This window comes from Phyllobates terribilis, unplaced genomic scaffold, assembly GCF_046119375.1.
Source record: "Phyllobates terribilis strain yellow unplaced genomic scaffold, ASM4611937v1 Scaffold_3__8_contigs__length_932513732, whole genome shotgun sequence".
Taxonomy (NCBI): domain Eukaryota; kingdom Metazoa; phylum Chordata; class Amphibia; order Anura; family Dendrobatidae; genus Phyllobates; species Phyllobates terribilis.
In genome coordinates, this window is record NW_027362763.1 from 658,759,291 (window position 1) to 658,771,795 (window position 12,505).

The 12,505-nt window shown below is 48.0% G+C and overlaps 1 protein-coding gene across 1 annotated transcript in view; it reads left to right on the forward strand.

Moving 5' to 3' along the window:
• LOC141258594 (dynein axonemal heavy chain 8-like) overlaps positions 1-12,505 on the forward strand; it is a 415,976-nt gene that overhangs the window by 249,256 nt on the left and 154,215 nt on the right. Inside the window, exon 65 of the mRNA XM_073673563.1 lies at positions 4,171-4,308. Coding sequence (XP_073529664.1) covers positions 4,171-4,308 — 138 coding nt within the window. The remainder of the gene's footprint in view (positions 1-4,170; positions 4,309-12,505) is intronic.

Below are 12,505 nucleotides of genomic sequence, written 5' to 3' on the forward strand. Positions count from 1 at the left end.
ACATGAGAACCCATTTAAAATTGTAGATGTTGAAGTGGTTTCTCATCCATACTTAGGTAACGATTAGTTGCTGATAATCTTATGACAACCAGCAGAATTGTGAAGAATAAGGAACGTTACCTCGTGTTGTAAATTCTGCAGTTTTTTTTTTAACTATTCAAGCAAAGTGGATGTGATTTCATGAAAACCAAAATATATATTTGAATCTACTGTGGCACCAGTCCCAATATTCACCAAGAGATACTTGTGGTCCTTTTACAGAGTAATAGCCATGCTGCACCTGTGTTTGGCGGTGCTTCCACAATAGCACTAATATAGACGTTTGTCAGAAAATCAGGAAAAGATAGCACTCACCACAGGGCATCGGTCTAAAGGGGATGCGGGAGTGAACGAGGACGACCGCTGTTTCACGCTACGGGTCTGTGTGCTGCAAGGATTTGCCGGTTTCTGAGCCGGGGACTTGAGGGCATGTGAGCGTTATACATACTCCCGGCCAGAGCCCGTCCAGTGTGCGCGGCCTCGCTCAATACACTTGTATGGCCGCGTACAAGTGTATGGAGCGATGCCATGCCCACTGGACGGGCTCTGGCCGGGAGTATGTATAACGCATACATACCCTCCGGTCCTGGCCCAGAAACCGGTGAATCCTTGCAGCACACAATGCGTGCACTGGGGAGATTCATAAGTCCGCAATCACACAGTGTGACTGAAGACTTATCGATTTGGACCAGACAACCCCTTTAATCTTTTAACTTTTTTCTTTCAGGCTCAACTTGAGACTAGATTGTGGCTTCTTTGGGGGTACCCTCTTCATCTTGCATTCTCCGCACGCAGTGTTCGCTTCATTTTTCGTCGCCGTTCCCAACCCTTTAGCTTTCCACAGTGCCCTCCGCACTTCTTCCAGTGCTACCCGGCACCTGGGCTCTAAATTCCGTCCCCGGCTTCTTTTGCAGCCCAGCGCCTATCTCTGCTAAGCTCCTTATTTTTATCGGGCTTTCCTTCCATGCTAGGTCTGGGACCACCCCTTCCCGTTAGCTTGGTGCCGCCAATTTTTTTCTGCACACACTACAGTTCCTGCATGCCCTCCTCCCGCGGTGCCAGCTACCTCATCCTTCTGCCTGGTGTCCTGGTCACACAGATCCTCATCCTCCTTCAGAGTTCGGGTAGGTTGTCTTCTTCTGGAAACCCTCAGCTGCACCCCCTCTCACTCCTGGTCTCTATGGGAAATAGCCTTTATGATGCCCGCTGCATTACCTAACATCAGATTAGGTACTGCTGTCCATAGGGTGCTCAACCTTTTCTCTGCCCACTCTCTGAGAGGATGTCTCTGGCCGGATGGTCCATGGCATACCACCCATCGGTGCCTCAGGTCAGAGCATAAGTCTTTTTCCATGTTTTTTTTTTACATGACCTCCGCTCCTGAACTGCCCGGTTCATCCCCCTGGCTCAGGAGCTGCTGGGGTCCTGCCACGAGAGTATGGCCTTCCTTTTCGGACAGCAACTCTAATACCTGTGTCTGACCTGACCCTGGCGTCCAGACCTCTACTACAGCTATGGAGTTTTTATGCCAACAAACGCTTGGTACACTGTCCACTTCCCAGAATCAAACTCACTAAATACAATGAACCAACGTGGCAGATCGCAGCTCCGGTCTTTGACCTTGTGCGATCTGTCCACGTCCAGACTCCATGTCTGTGAATCGGATCCATTCCGTAAACACAACCGGCTGATCGCAGCGGGCGATGCCCTGATTCTCACTGGTCGCAGTTCTTCCTCCCTTGTCCGTTTCTCTTCTAGGAGTTCCAGGCGGAAGAAGCCGTCTCGTTCCGGTCCGTCCCCAATCAACCTGATTGTGGACGTCAATGAAAGATTCCAGTTTGTCCAGACCCGCTCTCCCACGATCCTCCTTTCCACCGGAATACACAGTCTCTCAGGTTACGACGTGGCTGCTGAAGCCGCTGCCTTGTAAGCAACTGTTTTTTCCAACTAGGTTATTCGAAGCATGATAAAATCGAGGAAACCGTCTTATATACCATAACACTTGGTAGGCCTTTTTTGATGGTGTGAGACCAGTCGCGCTAGTGTCTTCTTCTCTTCCCTCTCTCCTGGCCTTCTTACAGTCAGGCCTAGTCTTCGGTCTGTCTCAGATTCCTACAGGTCCCCGTGCCTTCTTTCCTCTTCCACAAGAACGTGGCCTGTCGTCTCCAAATCAAGACTTTCCTACAGTGAGTTGCTCACTCCGTCTCTCCCTTGGCCCATCCCCCGGAGCCGTGGAATTTCAATTTGGTCTTGACCGTTTTTCAGGGTTCACTCCTTGAACCCATTCGGGATATTCCTATCTCCTTCCTGGAAGGTCTCGTTCCTTGTAGTGATCACCTCCATCAGATGTGTCTCTGAACTTGCAGTTCTTTCCTATTGTTTCCGCCTTTCCTGGGGTTCCACGGAGATAAGGTGGGCCTATGTTGGGTTTCATCCCTCCTTCCTAAGGTTGTTTCTCTTTTTCATCTTGATAAAGACATCGCACTTCCTTCCTCTCATCCTAGATATTGTCAAAACTCTGCGCCTCTGCATTTCCAGGACCTCATCCTTCAGACTTTCAGATTCTCTTTCATGGTTCCTGAAGGTCTTCGTAGAGGTCTTCCCTCTTCCAAGACCACCATTGACCAGTGAATTTGTTTTCCAATCTGGGAAGCGTACCAAGTGAAGGTAATGCTGCTCCCGCTTGTGGTCACTTTCACTCCACACATGGTCTTTGGTCCATACCTTCTACAAGTTCTACTGTACATGGTTCTCACTTACGCTTGACTGGCACCAGTCTGGACAGGAAGGTCCTGTGTACAACAGTGGACCAGTCTTAGATCTATGATTAGCTGTTTTTGTTCCCACATTAGGGACGGCTTTAGGACGTCCCATGGTTTCCTGTGTCCCCCAATGAAGTGATAAAGAAAATTTTGGGTACGCACAGTAAAATCTTTCTCCAAGCATCCGCCCTTGTTTGTGCCTATGTTAGGCCAGTTAGGGATATTTCTTCTTGTTGCTTCTTCTGCTTTCTCACTGACTGATTAGCTCCTTGCCGGTCGGTGGGTGTAGACTGCTGGGGAGGAGTCAACCTTTTTTTTCTGCCTAGTGTCAGCCTACTACTTCGCTCTGCAATCTGCAGGCAGAGAGAAGGGCACCTGCGCAGGAGCGTGATTGGGGAACGCTGCGTGGATGACATAGGACGCGTCATCCACATGAAGCGGGGAAGGAGGACGGCGATTGCAGTGAGAAAGGAGGTGTTGAGCAAGACCAGCGATGTCTATTTGATCAGACCACACCATATGGGGGGGATAATAAAAGGTATTTTTATATGCTATGCAGAAGGGATTTATATACAGCTCAGTAGAATACTGCAAAAGAGTCCTTAAAGGTGGTGGCCATAGTTTATATTGGGAAAACCTGGTGACAGGTTTCTTTCAAAGGGAACCTGTTAGGGTGATTCATGCTGCCCAAACTGCTCCGGTGTTTCAGAGAAAATATGCTGTGAAGATCAGGCAGAAGAAGAGGGTAATCCGACTTTTCCCAGCGCTGCTTCAGGTGATTAACAGGTGTCTTCTTCGTGTGTACATAGGGAGAGACCTGTCAATCACCAGTGCTCACTGTTAAAGGGGTTATCTCCATTTCTTAAACGGGTAATATTACAAAATGCTTGTAAAAATGAGCGACTTTGCAATTTACCTCTTATTTAAAAATCTCCATTCTCAAGAACTGAGGGATTTTGTATTCTTTTTTTTTTTTTTACTGTGTCTTTACGGGATACTACCACTGCAGTTTATCATTTATAGTCACATCTCCTGGGCAAAGGCAGTAGCGCTTGCAAGCTTTTTTGCTTTGCAAAGATGCCTCTGCTTGCAGCATCGGAGAGCAAACAGTCCAGGACATCCAGGCAATTATGCTGGTGGCCTGAGCTGTCAATCATCAGAATGGTACCGTCTCCCAGAAAGCAGCAAGCCAAGAGGCCTATGAGCAGTGCTCTCCTGAACATAGGGTCATTAACAACCCCTCTCATATCCTAGTCCCAGAGAACCCCTCTAATATTGTATTAAACAGTTATCATATAGCGCCATTCCAGAATTCTCTGTGCTCTCCTCTGATTGTTGCATATTTCTTTTTACATTTCTTTGTTGCAAGACAAAACTGATGAGGCTCGGTCACCGTTTAGAAGTCGCTACGTCTGACCTGACGAGGATGCAGCCGCAGATAGATGAAAAACAAGCTGATCTGGAAATGGCACGGACCAAACTCGATGGAGCCATGTTAGAAAAAATGGTGAGTGTGGATCAGTTACCTCCAGACCAGACATGAAGATGATCATTATTTTATGCATGTTATCTTAAAGCTACGGACACTTTAAAAAAATTAAAAAAAATTTCTTCCATGTGTTAGTGATTACCTTTTGATACCGAGATACACAGACTGTCTCTAGGGATGTATGAGGCTGTCAAATTCGGGTCTGGAGACCTGCAAATGTCTGAATGTGATTAGCGTATTGTCAAAAGGAGACAGACCTCCCTCTTTTAGTTCCAATTTCACATTAGTTTGTTATTTTTTTGTCTTTTTAATTTATTGGTTTAAAATGGGGTCAACAATGTCCCCCTGCAGCTCCAAAATATGGAGGGCAGATTGTTGACCCTATCTCAATTACCCCCTCATCTAAAATAGCAGAGCGAAGCAGTTCAGCGAGCTCCTGCTGTCCACCAGCCATGGGGTCATCTGTCCCTCCCCATCCGGTGTACTTACACCACAGGGTGACAGGAGCTGAGGCAAGGAGCAGCTTTGGGGGGGCACTATAATTGGGCCTAGGTAAGCATAGTTTGGACCATTACTTGAAATTTTTGCTAAGTAACCTTTAAGGTTAAGTTCACACGATGCGTCTTTGATGCATCATCGCGGCGGTTTTCCCGCCACGTGACCGATCAGCTGATGCTCAACTGACACTCGTTGGCGGTACGTGGACTGCTTCGTTGACGGCGGACAGGTGAGGGATATGGTTGTTTGTTTTACTTTTTTTCACGAGATCGATGGCTTCGTGGACGGAGTGTAATAAAAAAAATTGGAGAACTGTGTGTTTTTTATTTCATTAAATACTTTATTCTGGCTGTGTCTTTTATTGAAAAAGCGGCGACCATTTTTACAACGTGGTTAGTAATGGGGGCGTCTTTTTTTTTCATCTAAATCCTCTTTTTTTTTTCCTCCTTCACACTGTACAAATACCCGTCTTATTAACCTTTTGGTGTGTCGTCCGTCCCCCCCCCCCCCAAAAAAAAAAGAAAAAAAAAAAAAAGTGCGTCTCTTATTTTTCAGACACAAATATATCTGTTGAAAATAGTCTGGTGTAGGCTAGAGAAACAGAAGTGTGGTTTTGAAGTTCCACGGTTCAAACCTCTGTATTATCCACTTTTGGGCCATTTGTATCTAAAAAAAACAGTTTGAGTGTGTCGCTCACTGTTCAGCCGCAAATATATATATTTTAAAAAGTCTGGTATACACCAGTAAATTATAACTGTGGTTTTGCTGTTCCACGGTAAAAAATCTCTATTATCCTGCTTTTGGCATTTTTTGCCGTAAAAAAAAATAATAGTGTCTCCTGATTGTTCAGACACAAATATATCTGTTGAAAATAGTCTGGTGTAGGCCCGAGAAATACAAGTGTGGTTTTGTGGTTCCACGGTTCAAACCTCTGTATTATCCACTTTTGGGCCATTTTTACTTAAAAAAAAAAAAAAACTTTTGAGTGTGTCGCTCACTGTTCAGCCGCAAATATATCTATTTAAAATTTTCTGGTATACCCCAGTAAACAATAACTGTGGTTTTGCCATTCCACGGTAAAAAATCTCTATTATTCAGCTTTTGGTATTTTTTCCGTAAAGAAAAACAGTAATAGTTTCTCCCTGATTGTTCAGATTGTTTAAAAGAGTCGGGTGTAGGCCAGAGAAATAGAACTGTGGTTTTCCTCTTCCACGGTTCTAATCTACTCTTTATTACCCTTTTTCCATTGATAGTGCGAGTGTAAGCTATTTTACTTCATTTACAATGGGCAAGGCGCGTGGCAAGGGACGTGGAACTGGACATTCTGGTGATGGTGCGTGCAGAGGACGGGGCCGTGGCCAAGGTGAAAATGTGCCACAACCAACAGCCACATCTTCTCACTCCCAGTTCTTGACCGAATTACTAGGGAAGCGCAGAACAACACCAGTATTGCGAACTGATCAGTGTGAACAGGTTATTAATTGGATAGCAGATAATACTTCCAGTTACCTGGGCACCACCACCTCCGGTCTGTCTTCCACACGGTCAAATGTTAGTAGCCTTGAGTCTCGACCGCATACTCCTCCTCACCCTGATGCTCTTTCCTCCCACCATGCCGAGTGTAGTCAGACAGCAACTGATCCCACACTTGGACACTCTGAAGAGCTGTTCACTGGTCCATTTCCATATTTGTGCCCCTCGCCTGCTCCACTTGAAGTGGTGGAAGAGGAGATCCCATGTAGCGATGCCCAAATATTTGAACAGCCACGGCCACAGGAAGTCGACGCTGGCAATTTGTCATAAGAGGTGGACGATGACGAGACACAATTGCCAGGAAGTGAGGAGGAGGATCGTGGTGCGCAAGTGGAAGAGGAGGAGGTGGTGGATGATCTAGTAACTGACCCAACGTGGAAGGAGGACATGCAGAGTGAGGCCAGCAGCACACAGGGTGAGGGAGGCAGAGTACCCCAACAGGCAGGAAGAAGCAGTGTGGTGGCCGCACACAGAAGGCAGGCAACAGTTCCCCGTAACAACAACACGAAGGACGTTGGCAGTACAAGTGGTAGGTCTTCCAGAGTCTGGAATTTTTTTAAAGACTCTGCTGATAACCCCTAAAAAGCCATTTGTACCACCTGCCATGCCAGCATCAGCAGGGGTGACAAAACTACCAGCCTGACCATCAGCAGCATGATCAGGCACATGGCAGCAAAGCACCCGACTTTGTGGGGCGAACCCCAGGGTCCACGACCAGTGTCAGCGGGTGTCACCACTGCTTCTTCCGCTGTTGTGCGTGCAATAGAACCCCCTGTTGTGTGTGCAAGGCAATCCCCTGTCCATACTGCATGCAAAGATGCCCCCTCCTCGCAGTTTCTCAAGAAACAGCATCAACGTCCACGTCCCACCGCAGCGTTCAATTGTCCATATCCCAGACCTTTGAATGAAAGCGGAAATTCGCAGCTAACGCCCCACAGGCCACAGTCCTAAATTCGCACATTTCACGACTGCTTGCGTTGGAAATGCTGCCTTTTAGGCTGGTGGAGACGGAACCCTTCCGCAACCTTATGGCTTTGGCCGTCCCTCGGTACTCGGTCCCCAGCCGACACTATTTTGCCCGGTGTGCCATCCCCGCACTACACAAGCACATGTCCCAAAACGATTGCCGTGCCCTCAACAACGCAGTTACTGGGAGAGTCCACCTGACAACGGATACGTGGACAAGTGCTTGTGGCCAGGGATGGTACATCTCCCTGACGGCACACTGGGGAAACATAGTGGAAGCCGGGACCCAGTCAGACCTTGGGATGGAACACATCCTCCCCACACCGAGGATTGCGGGCCCTATGTCAGTCAGAGTTGCCCCCACAGTGTACAGCTCCTGCACATCATCCTCCTCTTCCTCCTCATGTTCAGCCTCCATCTCAGATATCACCACATCAGTTACAAGCTGGAAGCACTGCAGTACTGCCTCCGCCAAGCGGCAACAGGCTGTGCTGAAACTCATAAGCTTAGGTGAGAAACCTCACACTGCTTGTGAGTTGTGGACAGCTGTGAAAGAGCAGGCAGATCTGTGGCTGAGACAAAGGAACCTACATCCAGGCATGGTCGTGTGAGACAATGGCCATAACCTGGTGGCGGCTCTGAGGCGAGGCGAGATCACACACGTACCATGCCTGGCTCATGTGCTTAACCCCGTGGTTCAGCTTTTTCTTAAATCGTACCCCGAGTTTCCAGATCTGCTCGTCAAAGTACGCCGCCTGTCAGCTCATTTTCGGAAGTTGGCTACATCTTCCGTCGCCCTTGCTGTGTTGCAGCAGCGTTTGCAGCTTCCCGCACACCGACTGGTGTGTGATGTCCCCACACGTTGGAACTCTACCCTCCACATGTTGCAAAGAATTTGTGAGCAGAAGAGAGCAGTTGTGGAGTACCAGCTGCAACAAGCCCGTCGATATTCAGGTCAGACTCCACACATAAGACCTCAGGAGTGGACCTGGATGTCTGACATATGTACCATCTTGACAAACTTTGAGGATTCCACCAAGATGGTAAGTGGCGATGACGCCATCATTAGCGTCAGCATTCCACTTGTCTGTCTTTTGCAACTCTCTCTGCAGAGAATTAAAGAGGAGGCATTGCAGCCAGAGTATGATGAGATGGATCAAGAAGCCGTAGCAGTCAATTACACACAGCCTAGCCTCATCTCATCCCAACGTGCATTGGGGGACAATGAGGGAGAGGAGGAGGAGGAAGAACAGGAGCTTGTATGCGCTGTAGACGGTAGTACCTGTACAACTGTCATACCGTCGGTTCAGCGTGGGTGGCCTGAGGACAGGGGGGAGGAGGAGAGCATGGTCAGTCGTCATCTTGGTGAGGACACGGAAGTCTTGCCCGTTACCAGTCTGGCACGCATGGCTGACTTTATGTTACGCTGCCTTAACCGTGACCCTCGCGTTGTCAAAATGTTGGGTGACAGTCATTACTGGTTGGTGACACTTTTAGACCCCCGCTACAAGGAGAACTTTCACTGTCTTATTCCTGAGGTGGAGAGGTCTACAAAAATGGGGCAGTACCAGAAGGCCCTTGCTGCAGAACTGTTAAAAAAATTCCCATCTGAACACGCTAGCGGCAGAGGTCACTGTTCGTTGCCCAACCATGGCGTACATGCGAGAGAGACGCAACTCCAATCCAGCAGAGGCAGTGGAACACTGTCAACGTTCTGGGACGGTTTTCTCAGACCCTCCCTTCGGACAGACCCTGAGGCACTGGGTACTCTCACAAGGAGTGGAAAGTTTCAAAAGATGGTGAGGGAGTACCTTGCCGGCCGTACCAGCGTCCTCCGTGATTCTCTCTGCCTTTTAATTATTGGGTATCCAAACTGGACACTTGGAATGAACTCGCTCTGTACGCCTTGGAGGTCCTGGCCTGCCCTGCCGCTAGCGTGTTATCGGAGCGTGTTTTTAGTGCCGCTGGGAGAATTATAACTGATAAGCGAACTCGCCTGTCAACTGACAATGCTGACAAGCTGACCCTTATCAAAATGAACAAGGGCTGGATTGGGCCAGACTTCTCATCACCACCAAATGACAGCAGAGTAACATAAAGTCAAATTCACTGTGTTATTTCGGGAGGTGTATTCACATGCACCGCTTCACACCCACACATGGGTATACGCTTCCTCATTTCGGCTGTTTTATGTTCTTCTCCTTATCCTCGGCCTCCACCACCACTATACCACCAGGGTGACCGTGGTCCGTTTTGCCATTATTGAAAGTTCCTCCGTCCTTATTTTTGTCAGCTTTTGCTTGGAAGGCACAAGCAAAGACTGTGGGAGACCCACTCCCCAATAATGGGAATAATATTTTTAAGATGCTGTACTGTATGGCTCTTGTAAGGGGCATTAAAAGCGTCTTGTTAAGCTACTGTGACCTCCACCACTTTTCCGAGGGGCATTAAAACCGTCTTGTTAAGCTACTGGGACCTCCACGTCTCTTCCAAGGGGCATTCAAACCGTCTTGTTAAGCTACTGGGACCTCCACGTCTCTTCCGAGGGGCATTCACACCATCTTGTTAAGCTACTGCGACCTCCACCACTTTTCCAAGGGGCATTAAAACCATCTTGTTAAGTTACTGGGACCTCCACGTCTCTTTTGAGGGGCATTAAAACCGTCTTATTAAGCTACTGTGACCTCCACCACTTTTACGAGGGGCATTCAAACCGTCTTGTTAAGCTACTGGGACCTCCACGTCTCTTCCAAGGGGCATTCAAACCGTCTTGTTAAGCTACTGGGACCTCCACGTCTCTTCCAAGGGGCATTCAAACAGTCTTGTTAAGCTACTGCGACCTCCACCACTTTTCCGAGGGGCATTAAAACCGTCTTGTTAAGTTACTGGGACCTCCACGTCTCTTTTGAGGGGCATTAAAACAATCTTGTTAAGCTACTGGGATCTCCACGTCTCTTCTGAGGGGCATTAAAAGCGTCTTGTTAAGCTACTGCGACCTCCACCACTTTTCCGAGGGGCATTAAAACCGTCTTGTTAAGCTACTGGGACCTCCACCTCTCTTCTAAGGGGCATTAAAACCGTCTTGTTAAGCTACTGGGACCTCCATGTCTCTACCAAGGGGCATTCAAACCGTCTTGTTAAGCTACTGCGACCTCCACCACTTTCCCACGGGACATTCAAACCGTCTTGTTAAGCTACTGCGACCTCCACCACTTTTCCAAGGGGCATTAAAACCGTCTTGTTAAGTTACTGGGACCTCCACGTCTCTTTTGAGGGGCATTAAAACCGTCTTATTAAGCTACTGTGACCTCCACCACTTTTACGAGGGGCATTCAAACCGTCTTGTTAAGCTACTGGGACCTCCACGTCTCTTCCAAGGGGCATTCAAACCGTCTTGTTAAGCTACTGGAACCTCCACGTCTCTTCCAAGGGGCATTCAAACAGTCTTGTTAAGCTACTGCGACCTCCACCACTTTTCCGAGGGGCATTAAAACCGTCTTGTTAAGCTACTGCGACCTCCACCACTTTTCCAAGGGACATTCAAACCGTCTTGTTAAGTTACTGGGACCTCCACGTCTCTTTTGAGGGGCATTAAAACAATCTTGTTAAGCTACTGGGATCTCCACGTCTCTTCTGAGGGGCATTAAAAGCGTCTTGTTAAGCTACTGCGACCTCCACCACTTTTCCGAGGGGCATTAAAACCGTCTTGTTAAGCTACTGGGACCTCCACCTCTCTTCTAAGGGGCATTAAAACCGTCTTGTTAAGCTACTGGGACCTCCATGTCTCTACCAAGGGGCATTCAAACCGTCTTGTTAAGCTACTGCGACCTCCACCACTTTTCCAAGGGACATTCAAACCGTCTTGTTAAGCTACTGCGACCTCCACCACTTTTCCAAGGGGCATTAAAACCGTCTTGTTAAGTTACTGGGACCTCCACGTCTCTTTTGAGGGGCATTAAAACAATCTTGTTAAGCTACTGGGATCTCCACGTCTCTTCTGAGGGGCATTAAAAGCGTCTTGTTAAGCTACTGCGACCTCCACCACTTTTCCGAGGGGCATTAAAACCGTCTTGTTAAGCTACTGGGACCTCCACCTCTCTTCTAAGGGGCATTAAAACCGTCTTGTTAAGCTACTGGGACCTCCATGTCTCTACCAAGGGGCATTCAAACCGTCTTGTTAAGCTACTGCGACCTCCACCACTTTCCCACGGGACATTCAAACCGTCTTGTTAAGCTACTGCGACCTCCACCACTTTTCCAAGGGGCATTAAAACCGTCTTGTTAAGTTACTGGGACCTCCACGTCTCTTTTGAGGGGCATTAAAACCGTCTTATTAAGCTACTGTGACCTCCACCACTTTTACGAGGGGCATTCAAACCGTCTTGTTAAGCTACTGGGACCTCCACGTCTCTTCCAAGGGGCATTCAAACCGTCTTGTTAAGCTACTGGAACCTCCACGTCTCTTCCAAGGGGCATTCAAACAGTCTTGTTAAGCTACTGCGACCTCCACCACTTTTCCGAGGGGCATTAAAACCGTCTTGTTAAGCTACTGCGACCTCCACCACTTTTCCAAGGGACATTCAAACCGTCTTGTTAAGCTACTGCGACCTCCACCACTTTTCCAAGGGGCATTAAAACCGTCTTGTTAAGTTACTGGGACCTCCACGTCTCTTTTGAGGGGCATTAAAAGTGTCTTGTTAAGTTACTGGGACCTCCACGTCTCTTCCAAGGGGCATTCAAACAGTCTTGTTAAGCTACTGCGACCTCCACCACTTTTCCAAGGGACATTCAAACCGTCTTGTTAAGCTACTGCGACCTCCACCACTTTTCCAAGGGACATTCAAACCGTCTTGTTAAGCTACTGCGACCTCCACCACTTTTCCGAGGGGCATTAAAACCGTCTTGTTAAGCTACTGGGACCTCCATGTCTCTACCAAGGGGCATTCAAACCGTCTTGTTAAGCTACTGCGACCTCCACCACTTTTCCAAGGAGCATTAAAACCATCTTGTTAAGCTACTGGGACCTCCACATGTCTTCTGAGGGGTATTAAAAGTGTCTTGTTAAACCACTCTGAACTCCACAGCTCTTCCAAGGGGCATTGAAATGTTGTTTTTAATTAACTCTAACCTCCACGACTCTTCAAACGGACATTGCATTTCCTCCTAATTTTTGGCAGCTTTCGCTTGGAAGGCATAAGCAAAGACTATGGGAGACACA